Source organism: Hyperolius riggenbachi, chromosome 1 (genome assembly GCF_040937935.1).
Source record: "Hyperolius riggenbachi isolate aHypRig1 chromosome 1, aHypRig1.pri, whole genome shotgun sequence".
Taxonomy (NCBI): Eukaryota; Metazoa; Chordata; class Amphibia; order Anura; family Hyperoliidae; genus Hyperolius; species Hyperolius riggenbachi.
This window is the reverse complement of record NC_090646.1, coordinates 477,933,172-477,954,955: the sequence shown is the minus strand read 5'-3', so window position 1 is coordinate 477,954,955 and position 21,784 is coordinate 477,933,172. Positions and strand designations below refer to the sequence as shown.

The following is a 21,784-nucleotide window of genomic DNA, read 5'->3' as shown; positions in this document are numbered from 1 at the left end:
TACAATGGTGCAAGGATCTCCATATACCAGGACTTTTCGGCCGAGATACAAAGGCTCCGAGCTACATACCAGGCGGTTAAAATGGGCCTCAGGAATTCACAGATCATCTACAGCATGCTCTTCCCGGCCAAGCTGAAAATCCTGTTTAAGGGCAAAGCACTCTTTTTCACTACCCCTGCTGAGACAGCCGCATGGATGGAAAGTCAAGCCATCCCGATCCCAGTAATCCCAGCAAAGCCCAAGCGTTGACTACGCTAAATTCACACCGTTCCTGTACAAACCGTGAAATAAACTTCTAGATGAACAGGATGCACAGATTCAAGTCTCTGGCCCTTTTTTTTTCCTTTTTTTCCCTGCTTTCATCCAAAGGGGCAAACCAACTTTCATATGCCTTTATACAATTTTTTCCCTCTAGGCCCCCTACAGACTTCCATTACAGTCTCAATTTAAGGCTCCCTTCTCTCATTCCTTATACAACAGTGACACCTACTGACACAATGTGGTATATAACTTTCTGATGAGAACTTTACCTCAATGCCTATCAGACATAATTTTGTATGACCTTCTGTTCTATTAACAGAACTGCAGTAAATGCAAGCTTACTTCATTATGCTAACTGGCGAAACAGCGCATTGGAGTGAACTTTAAAATTATTCAATTTACTGAATGGGCGCAATATACCCCTGCAATAACCAGATGAAAAACTGGCTCGCTGATACTATTGCAATAATATTATCCCCCCCCCCTCACCCCCCCCTCCTTCCTAACACACACCCCCCCCTTCCTACCCCCCCCCCCCCCTCCCCCAACACAGATCGTACTAGAATGCTATTATTACAATGCAAAATATGATCGTGTACACAAATGTAAATGTTGAATGTTGAATACTATGCTCAAGAGCCAGTTTAGGACCATATGTCGAGCACTCTGTGAGGGATTATGTTTAAGTTTTTTAAGGAAGACCGGTATAACATTAAGTGGTGAGTTGGACATAGCTGACCCTTTTGTCGCTAACCAACTCTTTAATTAGTTTAGGGTGTAAGACTCTCTATAGTTCTAGTAGAGAGTAGGGGTTTATTGGAGGGTGGATCTGGGCTCAGACCGCCCTCATAGGGATTTATGTTTTTGGTTGTTATTGTTTTTTTCTGTTTCAGTACAATGTCATCTGATGTTTATTTTATTTTCCACCAGCAAGGTATGCAGTATAGTCTCGCTCTCACAGCACTGTTCAACCTTCGGGTAGGAGTAAGGATGTATGGCCGTCTCCCAATGTGTATAAAATGTAACTCATGGCTCTGATTCCGATATTATCGTGGAATGTCAGAGGGATGAATAGCTCAATTAAACGCAAGTTGATATTTAATCATATCCGCAAACTAGCCCCCCAAATAATTTGCCTACAGGAAACCCACCTGTTAGGAGCTAGAGCCTTTCTCCTCAAAAAACCCTGGATAGCCAAATATCACCTTGCACATTACTCCTCCTTCTCAAGAGGCACGGCTATCCTGATTGCCAAATCTTTCCCGGGTAGCGTCTCAGACGTCAGGGTAGATCCCAAAGGTAATTATGTCTTAATTAGATGCCTACTAGAGGGACGTCCCTTGCTTTTAGCATCAATCTATATACCCCCTCCCTTTGACATAGCGGTACTAACTACACTAATGAGTAAAGTTCACCCCTTATTAGATGGCCCGTTAATTATACTTGGCGATTTTAATGCGGTCCTAGACCCTGACAAAGATAGGCTGAAAATCGGGGGGAAATCCTTTCCGGCCTTACTTAATTGGCTTGACACATACAAACTATGCGACATATGGAGATGGAAATCCCCTGACTCTAAAGTTTTCTCCTGCTTCTCAGATTCCCACAAAACGATGTCTAGAATTGATATGTGTATTGGATCTCTAGATGCTCTCACCCTAGTGGACTCAATCGCCTATTTATCACATGGTGTATCAGACCACTCCCCTCTAATGTGTAACCTAAGAATACCAGCCCTGACCTCTCAGACGCTATGGCGAATGAACCCGGCCTGGCTGGAGGACGAGACTGTACTGCAGGAATGTAGGAAAGGTATGACGGAATTTTGGCATCTTAATAAGGGAACAGTCGGGGAACATGTTTGCTGGGACGCCGGCAAGGCTGTACTTAGGGGACATTTCAGGGCCTCCCTCTCAATCATCAGACATAATGAAACCGCGCTGCAGGGATACCACGAGAAAGCTTCTACAGAAGCCCAGAATAACCTAATCTCCAACCCATCGGATGCTAACTATATCCAATGGCAGATTGCACGTAGAAAACTCGAGCTAACTAATTTACAGAGAACCAGACGCAAAGATATTATTCAGTCACAGCGTTTCTTTGAATTTGGGAATAAATGTAGCAAATTATTAACGTACCTTTTAAAGTCTTCCATGGACTCTAGGGCAATACCTGCTATTAAAACCCCCGCTGGACATATATGTGAGACGTCTACAGACATTGCAAACACCTTTACAGACTTCTACGTGGATTTATATTCCACTAAAACTGGAGAGGTAGACAGCGAAAGAATGAGCTTTCTGGGAGACCTGGATCTGCCAACACTTTCTGAGGAAGAGGCTAAAAATCTAGACGCTCCCATCACTGCTCAAGAAATTAGTCTAATCATCTCCTCCTTTAAACACAATAAAGCACCAGGCCCTGATGGCATTCCAATTGAATGGTATGCAAAAAACAAATCTCTTATGGTCCCACACCTAGAATCTTTATTTCAACACATATTTAAGACTGGCTCCCTTCCCGACTCAATGTATGAAGCTCTCATTACCTTAATTCTGAAACCCAATAAAGACCCCACCCTCTGTGACTCTTACCGCCCGATATCACTCATCAACACAGACATAAAAATCCTTACTAAAATCCTTGCCACCAGGCTTAACGACTGTATCACCTCCATCATTCACCCAGACCAAACTGGCTTTATCCCAGGCCGTTCCACTAGAATGAATATCAGGCGACTGTTCTCCAACTTACAATACCCACATGTAAACTCTGGCACTAGAGTGATCTTATCTCTTGACGCCAATAAGGCATTTGACTCTATTGAATGGCCATATGTAAGGGCAGTGCTGAAGATTTTTGGCTTCGGGCCTGTTTTTCAGAGATGGTTCCAAATTCTGTATGACAAACCCACAGCCAAAATACGCATTAACTCCTTAATTTCCTCCCTCTTCCGTATCGCTAGAGGCACTAGGCAGGGCTGCCCATTATCCCCCCTCCTCTTCGCCATTGCCATTGAACCCCTTGCCCAAGCTATTCGCAGCAGCTCACACATTCAAGGCCTAAAAATAAACAAGGTACAGGAACGCATATCTTTATACGCAGATGATATGCTGGTATATTTGGCAGATCCAGGTCCCTCCCTAGAAGCTACCCTAAATATATATCACATATTTCACGGGATCTCAGGACTATCTATCAACTGGTCCAAATCCATTTTATTCCCTCTTGACACCTTCGATCTCCAAAACATTACCAAATCCTCACAATTACAAATCACTGAGGAGTTTAAATATCTGGGGGTTTGGGTGAGGCGTCACATATCTTCATTTCTAGAAATAAACCTTAACCCCACTCTGGTACAGGTAGAGACGAGGCTGCGTAAGTGGTCCTCTCTGCCCCTGAACCTATGTGGCAGAATATGCATTATCAAAATGGTGATCGCCCCTAAAATCCTATACGTTATGCAAATGTCCCCAATATGGATACAACAATCCATCTTTAAACGGATAAACTCCATAATAGTTTCTTTTCTTTGGTCTGGATCCTCACCTCGTATTTCCCTGGCCACGCTCCAACTCCCCACAGCTCTTGGAGGCCTAGCTTTACCCAATTTCTTTATTTACCACCTGGCAGCCCAACTAGTCCCTATTCAAAGCTGGCTTAGCAATGACAGATCAAATGCTACGCTGGCTACAGAGGCGGATATAGCGGGCTCGTATGAGTCTCTCTGCAGCGCGGTTTACAGATACAAAGTGTCTGCTGGATCTGAGGGAACAGCGCTTATATATAACACGATCAGGACATATAAAAGAGCACGTAAACTCCTTGGGGAACCCCTATCCTATGTCTCCTTCAGCTCTCCCTTATGGAGAAATCCCAATCTACCGGAACTCCTGACAATCCCTGATATAGTTTTTTGGTACAAGCATGGCATCAAATATGCAACCCAATTATATGCTGAAGGCCTCTTTAAAGACTTTAATACACTACGTATGGAGTTTAGTCTCCCCAGACATTCCCTCTTCCGCTACCTACAATTGAGACACGCGATGCAAACACAGCTAGGGCTATCAGGAGTCTCTCTCGAACCCTCAGAGCTGGAGAAAATATTACTCAAAAATGAACCCACAAAACAAATTTCCACCTTATATAACTTCTTAAACTCTAGGGGGAACGACAGAAAGGTTCAGGCCCTCAGAGAACGATGGTCGTCCCAGGACCCTAATCTCACCAAGGAAAAATGGGCGGAGCACGCAGAATTTTTCAATAGAGATATTATAGCCTCACAAGACAAACTTATAAACATTAAATGGTTTAACCAAGCATACATCACACCGCTAAGATTAGCTAAAATGAGTCCAGCTCATAATGACTGCTGCTTTAAATGTAAGACCCCACATGCCAATTTCCTACACTGTGTGTGGAATTGCCCCCTAGTTAACGGATACTGGAAGTCGGTCATACACTTTCTAAGGGACACACTACAATTACCTGTGGCCTTAGACGCCCAGTTATGTCTGTTGGGGATTGTGGGTGACATTCCCTGTAGCAAGAGTCAAGCGTCCCTCACTAAAATTTTAATTTTTTATGCTAGGAAAGCCATTTCCTTGAAATGGAAACTACCTACACCCCCATGCCTGAGGGACTGGAAAAGATTGGTAAACTCCGCTCTCCCTCTATACAAAATCACCTATCAGTCAAGAAACCAATTCAAAAAATTTGATAGAATATGGTCCAAGTGGGTAGATGCATCGGAAACCACAATCCCCAACCTTGACATTAATGTGGCCACTCAAGATTTACAATGGATCTAATTGGGCTAGATACACGTCTGCTAGATGGCATACAGATTATATCTTACAGTCGCTGTGAAAGTTTTGATCATTGCATAGATACATATGTCAAGCATAGTTTCTGTACACTTGCTGGAAATGTTCTATACCTTTTATGTACTGTTTTTTTTTTTGAAAAATCAAATAAATAATCTCTTTAAAAAAAAAAAAAAAAGATAGGTAGCTGCCCCCCAGTATAGGTTAGATAGGTAGCTGCCCCCCAGTATAGGTTAGATAGGTAGCTCCCCCCAGTATAGGTTAGATAGGTAGCTGCCCCCAGTATAGGTTAGATAGGTAGCTGCCCCCAGTATAGGTTAGATAGGTAGCTGCCCCCAGTATAGGTTAGATAGGTAGGTGCCCCCAGTATAGGTTAGATAGGTAGGTGCCCCCAGTATAGGTTAGATAGGTAGGTGCCCCCCAGTATAGGTAGGTGCCCCCAGTATTGGCTAGATAGGTATCCGCCCCCAGTATAGGTTAGATAGGTAGCTGCCCCCCAGTATAGGTTAGATTAGGTAGGTATCCCCCAGGATAGGTGAGATAGGTAGCTTCCCCCCAGTATAGGTTAGATTAGGTAGCTGCCCCCCAGTATAGGTTAGATTAGGTAGGTGCCCCCCAGGATAGGTTAGATAGGTAGCTGCCCCCCAGTATAGGTTAGATTAGGTAGGTGCCCCCCAGGATATGTTAGATAGGTAGCCGACCCCCAGTATAGGTTAGATAGGTAGCTGCCCCCCAGTATAGGTTAGATAGGTAGCTGCCCCCCAGTATAGGTTAGATAGGTAGCTGCCCCCCAGTATAGGTTAGATTAGGTAGGTGCCCCCCAGTATAGGTTAGATAGGTAGCTGCCCCCCAGTATAGGTTAGATAGGTAGCTGCCCCCCCAGTATAGGTTAGATAGGTAGCTGCCCCCCAGTATAGGTTAGATAGGTAGCTGCCCCTAGGGATGAGCGTAATGACCTAATTACGAATTTGCGAAATTTCGCGAAATTACTACAATTACGATTTTAGCAGTAATCGAAATTTCGTAATTTTCGCAAATTACGCAAATTTTCGTAATTACGATTACGAAATTTAGTATTTTAAAGTTTGCAAAGGTTTCTATCCCTCTAGATGCCTTCGTAATCGAAATTTCACTCCCGTAATGACGAATTTCGTGTCTCCAACCGAAATTTTACTGTTTCAGGTTTGTAAGGGTTTCTATCCCTCTAGATGCCTAAAATGAATAGCACAGCCTCCTCCTCCTCCTCTCTCTCTCTCTCTCTCTCTCTCTCTCTCTCTCTCTCTCTCTCTCTCTCTCTCTCTCTCTCTCTCTCTCTCTCTCTCTCTCTCTCTCTCTCTCCAGAGATCTGTAGTACTTCAAAACCATACTCACATTCATGACATGTCCAGGGATCAAACCCAGGCCAACCACATGGAAGACAGCTATGCTCACCACCATACCACCAAACACACACTAAATAGACTGCTAACCTAAATCTTACTTGTAGACAGTCATATGAGACACATGCTGGGTGCAGGGCTTTGTGATTGGACCATGCGATAGAGTGAGGTGCAAAAATGAAATCATGCCTAGCAGAGGATGGTTTCACAGTACTAAATGCTAGGCTGGCTGTGGTGCAATTGGTTAGTGTGTCTGGCTGGTAACAGCAAGGTTACAGGTTCAATTCCATCCAGGCATGTCTTTTCCTTTTGCGTTCAACAGTTGTCCAAACAGAGCCAACAGAGCCCCAGATAGCCATGTAGAGTTAGGTCACAGCTAGCCTGGCTGTGGTGCAATTGGTTAGTGCGTCTGGCTAGTAACAGCAAGGTTACAGGTTCGATTCCATCCAGGCATGTCTTTTCCTTTTGCGTTCAACAGTTGTCCAAACAGAGTCAACAGAGCCCCAGATAGCCATGTAGAGTTAGGTCACTGCTAGCCTGGCTGTGGTGCAATTGGTTAGTGCGTCTGGCTGGTAACAGCAAGGTTACAGGTTCGATTCCATCCAGGCATGTCTTTTCCTTTTGCGTTCAACAGTTGTCCAAACAGAGCCAACAGAGCCCCAGATAGCCATGTAGAGTTAGGTCACAGCTAGCCTGGCTGTGGTGCAATTGGTTAGTGCGTCTGGCTGGTAACAGCAAGGTTACAGGTTCGATTCCATCCAGGCATGTCTTTTCCTTTTGCGTTCAACAGTTGTCCAAACAGAGCCAACAGAGCCCCAGATAGCCATGTAGAGTTAGGTCACAGCTAGCCTGGCTGTGGTGCAATTGGTTAGTGTGTCTGGCTGGTAACAGCAAGGTTTGATTCCATCCAGGCATGTCTTTTCCTTTTGCGTGCGCGCGCTGCGCCATTGAACCCCATGGGGTATTTTGCGTGCGTAAAACTTTACGCATGCAAAACTTTGTGCTCGGTGTTTGGACAACTGTTGAACTCAAAAGGAAAAGACATGCCTGGATGGAATCGAACCTGTAACCTTGCTGTTACCAGCCAGACACACTAACCAATTGCACCACAGCCAGGCTAGCTGTGACCTAACTCTACATGGCTATCTGGGGCTCTGTTGGCTCTGTTTGGACAACTGTTGAACGCAAAAGGAAAAGACATGCCTGGATGGAATCGAACCTGTAACCTTGCTGTTACCAGCCAGACGCACTAACCAATTGCACCACAGCCAGCCTAGCATTTAGCATTGTGAAACCATCCTCTGCTAGGCATGATTTCATTTTTGCACCTCACTCTATCGCATGGTCCATGGTCCAATCACAAAGCCCTGCACCCAGCATGTGTCTCATATGACTGTCTACAAGTAAGATTTAGGTTAGCAGTCTATTTAGTGTGTGTTTGGTGGTATGGTGGTGAGCATAGCTGTCTTCCATGTGGTTGGCCTGGGTTTGATCCCTGGACATGTCATGAATGTGAGTATGGTTTTGAAATACTACAGATCTCTGGGGAGAGAGAGAGAGAGAGAGAGAGAGAGAGGGAGGGAGGGAGGAGGAGGAGGAGGAGGAGGAGGAGGCTGTGCTATTCATTTTAGGCATCTAGAGGGATAGAAACCCTTACAAACCTGAAACAGTAAAATTTCGGTTGGAGACACGAAATTCGTCATTACGGGAGTGAAATTTCGATTACGAAATTGTAAATTACGATTTGAAAATAAATTACGAATTTGGGTCGTAATGTTAAATTTCGCATTCGTAATAAAAGCAGTTCGAAATTTCGAAAATTTCGGCTCATCTCTAGCTGCCCCCCCCCAGTATAGGTTAGATAGGTAGCTGCCCCCCAGTATAGGTTAGATAGGTAGCTGCCCCCAGTATAAGGTAGGTAGGTTGGTGCCCGCCCCCCCTCATAGTGGAAGGGGGAGCCGCAGCGCGGGGAGGGCAGCCCGACCTCTCCCTCCCTTCCTCTCCCAGGGCTGCCCTCCGTGCTCCCCCCTCAGACTGCAGCAGAGATAACTCACCTCCCTCGTTCCGATCGCCGGCGCCTCTCACTTGCAGTTGCCGCTGGTCTACTCTCTTCTACATAGTTACTGATGCACACTAAACTTCCTGTTAAGCAGGAAGTTTAGTGTGCATCAGTAACTATGTAGAAGAGAGTAGACCAGCAGCAACTGCAAGTGAGAGGCGCCGGCGATCGGAACGAGGGAGGTGAGTTATCTCTGCTGCAGTCTGAGGGAGGAGCACGGAGGGCAGCCCTGGGAGAGGAAGGGACGGAGAGGTCGGGCTGCCCTCCCCGCGCTGCGGCTCCCCCCTCCATCACGGCGCACGGACATGTTTGTCCCCTTCACCCCCAGCAGCCCCCATCACCCCCAGCAGCGGCACCAGGGGGCGGAGCGGGAGCAATCTTTAATAAAACATTCGGCCAGGGGCGCCCCCTGGAAGCCGGCGCCCTGAGCGATCGCACCGGTCGCTCAGGTCAAAGGCCGGCCATGAGTGGTACTTACTCATGTGAAGGCAAGACTTATGATTTCACCTCCCCAAGAAGCAAAGGAATGCCAATCCATGTGTATAGTAAGAAAGCATTATTATTATTATTATTATTATTATTATCAGAGCAGGAAACCGAATACAGATATTTTTATGAAAAAATTGCTAAGATAAATAATTTAAAGACTACTGCTATTTTCTACTGGTATCAGGAATAATTATTCAAAAAACAACCATGAGGACACCTTATAGCCTCTTGCCTACAGTCTCTTATAACAGTCCACAGAAATTTGGATTGGATTTCATCTTGCCACTATTCAGTCTGCTTGAATATATTCTCCAGCTACTGGTTATTATTATTATTATTATTATTAATAATAATAATTGAATTTAAGTGCCAACGTATTACGCAGTGCTGGACAATAAATAGGGATACATACATTCAGGGGCGCCTCTAGCCATTTTGTCACTCCAGGCGAGAAAACCTGTGGCGCCCCCCTCCCCGGTGCCCCCCCCCCACCTTCATCCCTGCCCCCCACCGAATACACTCACACACAAGCACACACCACGGGCCACCGTCTGGAAGGGGAGCTGTGGCTAGGGCACAGGGAGGCTGCTGGGGGCTGGAGGAAGCCCCAGGCAAGTAGAATTTTTTTTTATTTCCCTGCTCTGACCTTCCCTTTGAAAGGAGTTATCAGGCTTCTAGATGTAAAATAAGTGCTACTTACCCGGGGCTTCGTCCAGCCTCGATCTCCCAGCATGTCCCTCGCCGCAGCTCGTGCAGCAGCCGTTCGCCTCCTCTTTTCCCGGTCCACGTTGATGACGTCAGGCCGACCTGGAGGTCGGCCTGTACTGCGCATGCGTGAGTTGCGCTGTCAATCACCGCCACGTGGACCGAATCGTACTGCGCAGATGCAGAACTACTGCGTCTGTGCAGTACACTCCGGTCCACGTGGCGGTGATTGACAGTACCGCTCGCACAGGCGCAGTACAGGCCGACCTCCAGGTCGGCCTGACTCACCGCGGATCAAGAGGGAGAGGTGGTAAACGGCTGCGTGCAGAGCAGCAGTGAGGAACATGCTGGGAGCTTGGGGCTGGACGAAGCCCCGGGTAAGTAGCACTTATTTTACATTTAGAAGCCTGATAACTCCTTAAGGGGGTTTTATAGCCAGTTGTCAAGAGGTTAAAGTGGACCTGAACGCACAGGACAGAAAGAAGACAAAACCGGAAAAGAAATCAATGCACCCTGTATGTATTTGAGTTTAGCAAGTTGCAATTTGGTCCCCTGGGACTGGGTCACCTGACATAGCAGATAAGCTCATTTGAAAAGCACACAGGCTGACCGTGTAACAGTATATGTTTGCAGTCTGCTTTCAGGGAGTAGAAACTGCATATTTAGGACTTTTATCAGCTGCTGCTGCTGCTGCTGCTCTGGCTGCTGCCCTGCAACTAGACGTTTATGCTGTGAGCCTGTGATGATGATGCTTGTGTATTTTAGAGCAGAGCAGACAGCACAGTGAGTGACAGCAGACAGAGGATGATATATGAGCTGCAACTTCGTCGCAACTCGCAAGACAGCCATCAGTAGGGTGACCATATTTTGATTTCCAAAAAAGAGGACGATCACAACAGCATGTGGGCGTGGTCATGGGTGGGGCCAAATATACAAGACCTTAGCAGTGTGCTGTTCAACTTCGTGGGCATGGAGGGACGTTTTTTTTTTCCAGACCACATGGTGGAGGGCCTGCCAACCACAAAATGCAATCAGATTCGCAGAAGAATTTTCCACAAAATGCAATGAGATTGGCAGATTTCCCCACAAATGTGCGGACAAGGTATATGTCCGCAGTATAGGTTAGATAGGAATATGGCCCCAGTATAGGTTAGATAGGAATATGGCCCCAGTATAGCTTAGAATCTCAGACCCTTATGCTCCCACAGGCTGGCCACACAGCAGTGACTTCACTGCTAACAACTCAGGCCCTTATGCTCCCACAGGATGCCCACACAGCACCAGCATGACTTGAATCAATTCACTGACACTGACAGACTGAACTCAGGGCTCAGGCTGTGCTGCTGAGCTGCTCCCACAGGTCACCCACAAACAGCACCAATGATCAGCCCAGCGTGAGTCCCACTGAACTCAGGCTGTCTCTGGCTGTCTCCACCCCTCTGCTCTGCAATTTGCTCTGTCTCAGTGGATGGGGGCGGCTGGAGGTGGAGCAGAGCAGCAGGAAGGGATTGACTCACTGCCTAGCCCGAGGAAGAGCCGTTTGAGTCAGGAGTCAGGAGCTGAATGAGATGAGTCGAACACTGGGAGCCCAAGCTGCAGAAGAACAGCTTGCAGAGAGAGAAGATCCACTGAGGCTGAGATGAGCCAAACACTGTGAGCCAGTGACAGAAGAACCACTTGCAGAGATCCACTGAGGCTGAGATGAGCCAAACACTGCGAGCCCAAGCAGCAGAAGAACCGTTTGCAGAGAATCTCTGCAAATGGTTCTTCTGCCTTGGGCTCGCTGTATTCGGCTCATCTCAGCCTCAGTGGATCTCTGCAAGCAGTTCTTCTGTCACTGGCTCACAGTGTTCGGCTCATCTCAGCCTCAATGGATCTCTGCAAGCTGTTCTTCTGCCACTGACTCGCAGTGTTCGGCTCATCTCAGCCTCAATGGATCTCTGCAAGTGTGTTCGGCTCTCCGGACAGATCAAATATCCAGGAGGACAGCCCAGACAGGTCTGAAAAAGTGGACCTGTCCGGGCAAAAGAGGACACATGGTCAGCCTAGCCATCAGTGAGTAGGCTTACCTCCTCTCACTAGAATCCAGGCTGCTTGCTTTCCTGACTGACTCCTGGCTGGGTCACAGCAGGTGTTCGAGGGGCCGGCCAGGGGGAACCAAGGACCATGCTGCGCAGACGAGCAGGGCAATAGTGTCCGGCGGCAAGTCACGTTGCGGGGGGCGGAGTTAGAGGCGGCGCCGCGCACAAGAGAGTCCAAGAACCCGTGCGGCTGCTGCTATGAGCAGGGGGCTGGCCACTAGAGGAGGAGGAAATAAAGGGTGGGACCAGAGCTGCCTAGCGTCATGCCCATTGGCTGCTGGGGCCTGGGGGAGTGCATAGAGGCGGCAGCAGCGGCGGAGCTCGTGAATGTAAACAAACCACGGGCTCCGTCCAAGTTCTCACAGACAGTGCAGAGTGTGTAGCGGCGAATCTCCCCCCCCCCCCCCCCGCGGCGGCGCTTCCCCCCCATCTTGCCGCTCCAAGCCCCTGCCTGGTTTGCCTCATGGTAGGAGCGCCCCTGCATACATTGCAACAAGGGTGACAGAGAGGTAGCAAACGGTTCTACAACATAGCACAAGGTTATACTGTACATGCATTCAGGGTATTAGGGATAATCGGAAAGTGCAATTTCCTTTCCGCCGGAATTGCGGAATTCCGCCAGCACAAAATTCCGTAACTGCTACATACCGTCGGAATTTTTCCAAAGTCAGCGGAATTCCGTTCTGGCGGAAAAAAATCTCCTCCTCTCCTCCTCCTCCTCTCTTCCTCCTCCTCCATGGATCTTGTCTTCCAGGGATTTGTATGGTCTCTAAAGCAAGCTCACATGCATTGGCCAGGAATCGAACCCAAGTCAACGGCTTAGAAGGCAGCTATGCTCACCACTATACCACCAACACTACATGCTGAAGCCAGCCTAGCATGTACCATTGTGATATACCCAAGAGAAAAATTAGCTTGCTTATTTGCCTAATTTGCTAGATGAAAACAGTGGGACACATGGGGCCTGATTCACAAAACGGTGCTAACAGTTAGCACGCTGGTGAAAAGCCCTTTATCACGCCTAAACTCAGTTTAGGCATGATAAGTTTAGGGGCTCGATTCACAAAGCGGTGCTAACCCAGTTAGCATGCCTAAAAGACTTTAGGCATGAAAACCATTGCACCATGCTGGTGAAAAGCCAGTTTAGGCGTGATAAGTTTAGGGGCTCGATTCACAAAGCGGTGCTAACCCAGTTAGCATGCCTAAAAGACTTTAGGCATGATAACCATTGCACCATGCTGGTGAAAAGCCAGTTTAGGCGTGATAAGTTTAGGTGTGATAAGTTTAGGTGTGATAAGTTTAGGCATGCTAAGTTTAGATAAGTTTAGATCGCTTGCAAAGTCCCGCACGCAAAGCAGCGCCATTAAACTTTATACGAAGTGCACCAGTCTTTGCTAGAGTAAAACTTTTGATCAGCTGTGCACTGCGGTGCTAACGCAGTTGGCGCTTAAACTTAGCATGCCTAAACTTATCACACCTAAACTTATCATGCCTAAACTTATCACACCTAAACTTATCACACCTAAACTTATCATGCCTAAACTGAGTTTAGGCATGATAAAGGGCTTTTCACCAGGGTGCTAACTGTTAGCACCGCTTTGTGAATCGAGCCCCAGGTGTGATAAGTTTAGGTGTGATAAGTTTAGGCATGCTAAGTTTAGATAAGTTTAGATCGCTTGCAAAGTCCCGCACGCAAAGCAGCGCCATTAAACTTTATACAAAGTGCACCAGTCTTTGCTAGCGTAAAACTTTTGATCAGCTGTGCACTGCGGTGCTAACGCAGTTGGCGCTTAAACTTAGCATGCCTAAACTTATCACACCTAAACTTATCATGCCTAAACTTATCACACCTAAACTTATCACACCTAAACTTATCATGCCTAAACTGAGTTTAGGCATGATAAAGGGCTTTTCACCAGCGTGCTAACTGTTAGCACCGCTTTGTGAATCAAGCCCTAGGTGTGATAAGTTTAGGTGTGATAAGTTTAGGCATGATAAGTTTAGGTGTGATAAGTTTAGGCATGATGGGCTTGATTCACAAAGCGGTGATAACCCAGTTATCACGCCTAAAAGACTTTAGGCGTGATGACCTTTTCACCACTGAGTTATCACCGCTTTTTCCTGCTCTTCGCGCGAAGTTACCGCGCGTACGCGAGTTCGCGCGTACGCGCGTGAGAGCGCGCGCAAAGTCCCATAGGGTTTAATGGGAGCTTCGCGCGAAGCGTCGGGTGCTGCACGCGCACTTACGCGCGTACGCGCGGTAACTTCGCGCGAGTTTCTTCTTATCACGCCTAAAGTGAGTTTAGGCGTGATAAGGGGCTTTTCACTGGCGTGCAAACACTTTGCACCGCTTTGTGAATCAAGCCCGATAAGTTTAAGCACCAACTGCGTTAGCACCGCAGTGCACAGCTGATCCAAAGTTTTGCGCTAGCAAAGTCTGGTGCACTTCGCATAGAGTTTAATGGCGCTGCTTTGCGTGCGGGACTTTGTGCGCGATCTACACTTATCTAAACTTAGCATGCCTAAACTTATCACACCTAAACTTATCACACCTAAACTTATCACGCCTAAACTGGCTTTTCACCAGCATGGTGAAATGGTTATCACGCCTGGGGCCTGATTCACAAAGCGGTGCTAACAGTTAGCACCCTGGTGAAAAGCCCTTTATCACGCCTAAACTCAGTTTAGGCATGATAAGTTTAGGTGTGATAAGTTTAGGTGTGATAAGTTTAGGCATGATAAGTTTAGGTGTGATAAGTTTAGGCATGCTAAGTTTAAGCACCAACTGCGTTAGCACCGCAGTGCACAGCTGATCAAAAGTTTTACTCTAGCAAAGACTGGTGCACTTTGTATAAAGTTTAATGGCGCTGCTTTGCGTGCGGGACTTTGCAAGCGATCTAAACTTATCTAAACTTAGCATGCCTAAACTTATCACACCTAAACTTATCACACCTAAACTTATCACGCCTAAACTGGCTTTTCACCAGCATGGTGCAATGGTTATCATGCCTAAAGTCTTTTAGGCATGCTAACTGGGTTAGCACCGCTTTGTGAATCGAGCCCCTAAAGTCTCTAACTGGGTTAGCACCGCTTTGTGAATCAAGCCCATGGTGATACTGCTTACAGGCTTCAATTCAAGACTTCAGAAAGATCATGTGCCCCCCTGCATGATGCTGGTGTAACACACACAGCAAAGGACAGCAATTTGAAGTCTGGAAGATTCCAGGGCAAGGGTGGGAAGGATGAAAAGCTGGGTGACCATGCAAACATTCCTGCTAACCTAAAGCTTACTTGTGGCTTACAACACATTGGCTTAAGTCTTTACCAAATCCAATGCTCCAATATGGGGAAGCTTATCTGTTTGCTGTTTTTTTTTTTTTTTTGTGTGGTGTCACAGTTCACTCATCTCTTCAACTACAAGAAAGGCCCAGGAGTAGTCTTAGCTACCGTAATATCTATGTTACGGCAGGGCCCTTATTACACTTTCTCTTACAGGGCTATTGAAACCGTTTTGCCCATGCGATAAAGCGAGGTGCAAAACTGAAATCATGCCTAGCAGAGGATGGTTTCGATCCATCGACTTCTGGATTATGGGCCCAGCACACTTCCGCTGCACCACTCTGCTTACATTTGTATACAATCTTCAAGTTTAAGAAGGGTACATTAGTTGAAATAGTTACACTACAATCTATGTTACAGCAAGGCCCTAATTACACTTTCTCTCAAGGGGCTATGGCCACCGATTGGCCCATGTGGTAAAGCAAGGTGTAAATAACAAAGTAAACCTAGCAGAGGATGGTTTTAATCCATTGACCTCTGGGTTATGGGCCCAGCACGCTTCTGCTGCGCCACTCTGCTGCCACATAGTGAATGCTTCGTTGTAGGAAAAAGTGGCGTTAAACTTCTTGGAGCAGACTTACTTCCTCCCTCCAAAAGACACACATACATCCCCATAAATTCATTTAGCAGCAACTACGTGCACAGTGTCTGTGGGGCAATCAGTTAGCGCGTTCGGCTGTTAACTGAAAGGTTGGTGGTTCAAGCCCACCCAGGGATGGCCTTGCCTTTTGTGTTCAACAGTTGCCCGAAGAGAACCCCAGATAGCCATGTAGAATCATCTCTCTCTCCCTCTTTCTCTCTCTCATCCAATTTTGTGCTGGCGGAATTCCGCAATTCCGGCGGAAAGGAAATTGCACTTTCCGATCATCCCTAATACCCTGAATGCATGTACAGTATAACCTTGTGCTATGTTGTAGAACCGTTTGCTACCTCTCTGTCTGTCACCCCTTGTTGCAATGAATGTATCCCTATTTAGAGGAGGAGGAGAGCGGTAGGACTGTGAAAAAGGTGGTTGACTGAGAGAGTGGGGTAGGCCATTTTAAATAAATGCGTTTTCAGGGCTTGCTTGGAGGTGTTGAAGGAAGGAGGAGTCTGGTTCTGGTTCTCCGGCCTTGTAAGCCGTGTAAAGGATTGGGGAAGTATGGTGGGAGGAAGGGGGGGGGGGCATCCATCTACTGACACTGTAGAAGAATAGGAGGATTTTGGGGAATCAAATTTTCTTTTGGATCCAGCAAGCACCTTCACTTTCACTGTTGCTTTTAAAGTGTATATATACGGTAATGTAAATAATAGCCAGAAAACAAGGATATGAAGCTTATTAGGGATCTTCCACACTATGTACAGAATTATGGATTTGCTCCATGACTTCTGATTCTCTCATTTGTTCCTTAATCCGATTTTATTTCTTTGGCTAGGTATGTGATTGTTTCTACCACTCTGGGTAGTTTTTATTTTTTGTTGATCATCTGTGTCCTGGTAATTTCCATCTTAGCTGCAGGGTGCATAGTTCTAATAACATGCAACTAACGTGTTCCAGTGGGCTGTATGAATCAAATAAGAGATACTGGTTTGTCTGGGTAGATTTCCTGTAGACATCTACTGTATGTCTAAGTGTCCTTCCTTTTAAAGGTGGAGCATCCAACCCAAGAAATTCTTCCTATTCTGCCTATTTGTTGCTTTCTATGCCCTCCCATATTAGAGTATTTATACCATGTTAACTATCAGTTAAAACGTAATGTTTTTAAAGGGGAACTTCAGCCTAAACAAACATACTGTGATTAAGTTACATTAGTTATGTTAATTAGCATAGATAGGTAATATAATCTCTTACCCACCCTGTTTTAAAAGAACAGGCAAATGTTTGTGATTCATGGGGGCTGCCATCTTTGTCATGGGGGCAGCCATCTTTTTGGTTGAAAGGAGGTGACAAGGAGCAGGAGACAAAGTTCCAACTGTCCTTTATCCTGAAAACCCCTCCCAGCTGCACACGCTAGGCTTCAAATGTCAAATTCAAAATATAAAAGAAAAAAAATTGCACCAAAACATCAGAATGAGAACAACAACATCAGAAATCCCATCATGCTTTGCACAGCATCAGGAGAAAAAAGCCCGGGCAGTTTTCTTCTGTGCAGCTAAAAATGAGGCTTGTATAAGAGAAACAAAGTTCTGATGCTGTGAAACTGTTAAAGAAACACCAGGCCTTTTCAGTGCTGCTGAGTCGATTTTTAGTCCGGAGGTTCACTTTAATCAAGACAAATAGATGTATTGGCTAACTCAGAATACAGAGGCCCCTTTTAACCGGAGCGGTGCAGTGAACGTGGGGCAGGGGATATCAGAGCTAGTTTTTTTCTAATATAATCACTAATATGATCAGAATTATTATTTAATTTTTTGGAAAGGGACATCAGGCAAATTCTTCGTAGGACTAGTATTATATGAACCTATATTTATCTCATCATGTCACTTCAGGTACCCTTTAAAGGCGTTCTGTTGACCTTTTAAAAAACAAAAACTGCCACTTACCTAGGGCTTCTATCGGCCCCCAGTAGCTGGAAAGTCCCGCGACGTCCTCTTCCAATGCGCCGTTCTCCGCCGCCGGCACCGGTGTAATAATTCATCTAACTAGCGGAATAGAGGTGCGGCGTGGTCACTCCCACGTGCGTCAGTGGGAGCTAACTGCGCAGGTGCAGTACAGGAAAACTTCGTACTGCGCCTGCGCAGTAAGCTCCCGCTGACACACCGCAGCCATGGCCATGCAGCTGCACTTCTATTCGTCTAGTTAGACGAATAATAACACCGGGACTGGCGGCGAGGAATGGCACATCGGGAGAGGACGCGTGGGACATTCCAGCTGCAGGAGGCCGATAGAATCCCCAGGTAAGTGTCAGTTTTTGTTTTTCAAAAAGTCAACAGAACCCCTTTAAGGAGTTAAATTTGATTTCTGAAATTTTCAGCCATGTCAGTGTGATGTAAAATCTGGTACATACAGCTGCAAACCAAAATGAAATAATGAACATCTTAACTATTCAGCTCTCTTTTGTTATCAGCAGTGTTTGCTCACCCAGATGGAGAGCTGCTGCTGTGGACTTGCTGCTGGACTGCATCATTTGCAAACAGCTAACACTGCTGTCTTAACTCTTCAAATGCAGAACAATAAAATGTGGATACAGGCAGGTTCTATGTAGGCTCAGTGATACATGGATGACACTTACAAGCAGTGTTGGGTCCCCCGCCCCGGGTTGAATACCAGCCAATGGACTATGATCACAGAGTTTGTATGTTCTCCCCGTGTCTGTGTGGGTTTCTTTTTGGCACTCCAGCTTCCTTCCACATCCCAAAAACATCTAGACAAGGAAATTGTTTCTCCTAAATTGGCCGTAGACTGCGATGGACATATGCTTATGGTAGGGATTAGACTTTGAGCTCCTCTGAGGGACAGTTAGTGAGAAGACTATATACTCTCTAAAATACTGCAGAAGATGCCAGCAATATATACAGTAAATAATAATATACAGTCAGGTCCGGATTTACTATAAGGCACTTTAGGCATGTGCCTACAGGCATTTGACAATGGAAGTGCCGCTCTCTCTTCTTCCCTATGCAGAGTCCTGAGCAGATCATGAATGAGAGGGTATTCACCCTGCTCTTGGCATTCCTCTAATAAGATCTGCCTTCTGTCTGGGGTACCTCATACTTGGGGGCAGGGCCGGGCCAAGGCAGAGGCGCAAGAGGCCCCAGGCTCAGTGCGCAGTGTAGGAGGGGCGCACAACTCACTCAGCTATCATTCTCTTATTGTGTTTGAAGCAAAGAGAAATAAGAAAAGGGGATACATAGCAGTGACTGCAAGCCAGATAACTAGAGATTAAGGTGTTGGAGGGGTTTGGGGCCCTGGGGTGCCTCTTATTCTAATAGTAATCAGTGTGTGATGACTCAGCCTTGGATGCTGGAGGGCCTTGTCCCGGCTTTGCTTGGGGGCACAATATTCAGGGTACTTTTGGCTACTTAATACTAAGGGGCACCTGTAGCTACCTATGACGGGCAAGACAAATAAGGGATAAGTCCCAGGTAGGCCAGTCAGCACACTTGAGGTGCCGTTGTTTGTAGGTTCATGGAGGGCAAAATCTAGGGTGCCAGGACATCTGTGCCTATAGGCTTCTGTGATGTAAATCTGGGCCTGTACACAGTATATGTACCAATGTTTATGTCATCAACTGCCAGATTCAGAATCCATCCTTATGTATGCATTGCTTGCTAGTATTGCACAGGTTATGCAGATCTTAGTCATATGTATTTTGTTTGCCTGCTCTTATGGTTATTCTAAATGCCATTCGTTCCTCAGATTACAGGAATAGGTGAATGTAAAAACATAAGTTCACCTATTTTATCAACACAACACAACAGTGTATCCCAGTCCCTATCTTGAAGCTGCCATTTATTTAAAGGACACAGTATGTCAACAGCCCTCTGAAACCTTCCTCTCAGTTATATATCCTGAGAGCAGACAGGTATGCAATGTGATGATGGAGTGGCTGGATAGTGTAATGGTTAAGGGCTGCCTGTTCAGTAAGCCAGCACCTATTCAGTAGGAGACCTTGGGCAAGTCTCCCTAACTCTGCTACTGCCTAAAGAGCACGTCCTGTCTTTCCTATTGTTGATCAAATGAGGGCAGCAGAGAGCTGCAGAACTGCAGTTACATTGGAGATGCAGTAGCAGCCAGATACAATATAAGACAAGAACCAAACCAACTTACTGTCTCAAGCATCGGCAACGCTTCACAGTCGCCAGAGGTTGACAGCTTTTCCAACAGAGTGTGAGTAACATAAGCACATGCAAGTGCCGGCATGTGTGCGCAATCTTTTACAGTTTGCCTTTTTGGTGGCCGCTAATCATCAAATCATAATGTAATATTTAAAGCTATAGGCTTGCTATACACCAGCAGTTCTGGATGCTTGCCTGGCTTACAGAGGTGAAAAGAGATAATTAGTATGTTCAGTAGTGGTGCATTGTGGGTAACCACAAATGTTCACTTATAGCTGAATTATTGCAAGTTTCCTTCTTTCTTAAAGAGGAATCTAAACCACGGATTGAGCTTCATTCCAATCATTAGCTGATACCCCATTTCCCACAAGAAATATTTCCCTTACCTCAAGTAGGTAATCAAGGAGGTCTGTATGGCTGATATTGTGGAAAAAAAAACCTCCCACAGTGTTATGTCATGACCATGGTCCTGACAGTTTACTGTCTGTAAACTTCGTTGCATTGTGGGAAATAATGGGTTTTTCCAACTGCCAAGCAAGCAATATTTCCCTCTGTGCATAGAACTCTCAGTAACGAACATTCCGTACAGATCACCTGGCAGAACTAAAGCTGTCACCACCAGTGATATATTTCAGAATGTAAATCTGGGAGAGGAAAGATTTTACAATGGGCAAACACTCACTAAATTATTTATAAATGAATTTTGTAATTAATTTTGTAAAAAAAAACAAAAACAACAACAACAATTTTATTCATTATGTTATTTTCACTACAGTTCCTCTTTAAAGAATTTGTGGCTGCAGAGATTCCAAGAAGGTTTCAGAAGTTTGCACTTAAAGTCAATGTCAACTGATCATCATGTTTATCTTAACAGGTCTTCCACCTCCGCCTTCTATTTCATCACAAGACGTATATATGGCTGAACATCCTATTTCAGTGACATGTTCACTTTATAAAGACCATGAAAAAAAGCTGGTGAGATTCTACAGGAATGAACAGAAAATCCTTTCAGTGGAGTCCAGCTCAGGAAACATTACTTTACATATAGATGCCTCTCTGCCATGGAGCGATGGGAAATATAGATGTGATTATCAGATAAAGAGACTTGGAAGATGGATTGACTCATTAAGTAGTGGCAACCTTAACATTACAGGCAAGTTTCTAAAGATTACATAAAGTAAAATTTGATTTCTATTGTACATTGTCAGCTTGTAAACATTTTGTGATCTGCACTGTCTGGGTGAGGTTATTGTGATGAGGGCATTTGCCAATGTCCCCGGGGGCTAGCAATGAATATCAACAACCACCTATAGAACTTAACAAACCTAACCCATCCCCAAAAAAGACACCCGGTGCGGATAATTTACCGACATCCCCCCCCCCCCAAAAAAAGCTCAGCGTGTGTATCAGCGTCTATCCAGAGGAGAAGACCAGCGGCGACTGAGCGGTGATTGGAACCAGGGAGGTGACAGCGCTTCCCTGGCTAACTCTGCAGTCCAAGGGGAGAGCACGGATGGCAGCCCGGGGAGAGGAAGGGAGGAAGAGGTCGGGCTGCCCTCCCCGTGGCTGACTCCCCCCTCCATTGCAGCGCTCCCCTCCCAAGGCGCTCAGCCTCAGCCCTCAGGGAAGCCCCACGTCACCCCTGCCCGGCCACTATCTCACCACCTGGTGCGGGTCGCCACCCCCCCCCCCCCCCCCCGCGCACCCCCTCACGACGCTAGTGCTTTATTTGCTGCATCAAGTAATGAATTATCAAAAAAAAAAAAAAACTATTCTCAGACAAACTTAGGGCTAGTGCACACCAAGAGAGCTTTTGAGCGCTTTTCAGATCACCAGCGCTTTAAAAAGCGCTTGGCTACTGACAGGCCCGTTTCTAGG

At 46.2% G+C, this 21,784-nt stretch overlaps 1 protein-coding gene across 1 annotated transcript in view; it reads left to right on the top strand.

Moving 5' to 3' along the window:
* Positions 1-21,784, top strand: part of LOC137554661 (uncharacterized) — a 109,118-nt gene that overhangs the window by 29,902 nt on the left and 57,432 nt on the right. The window contains exon 4 of the mRNA XM_068271514.1: positions 20,781-21,059. Coding sequence (XP_068127615.1) covers positions 20,781-21,059 — 279 coding nt within the window. The remainder of the gene's footprint in view (positions 1-20,780; positions 21,060-21,784) is intronic.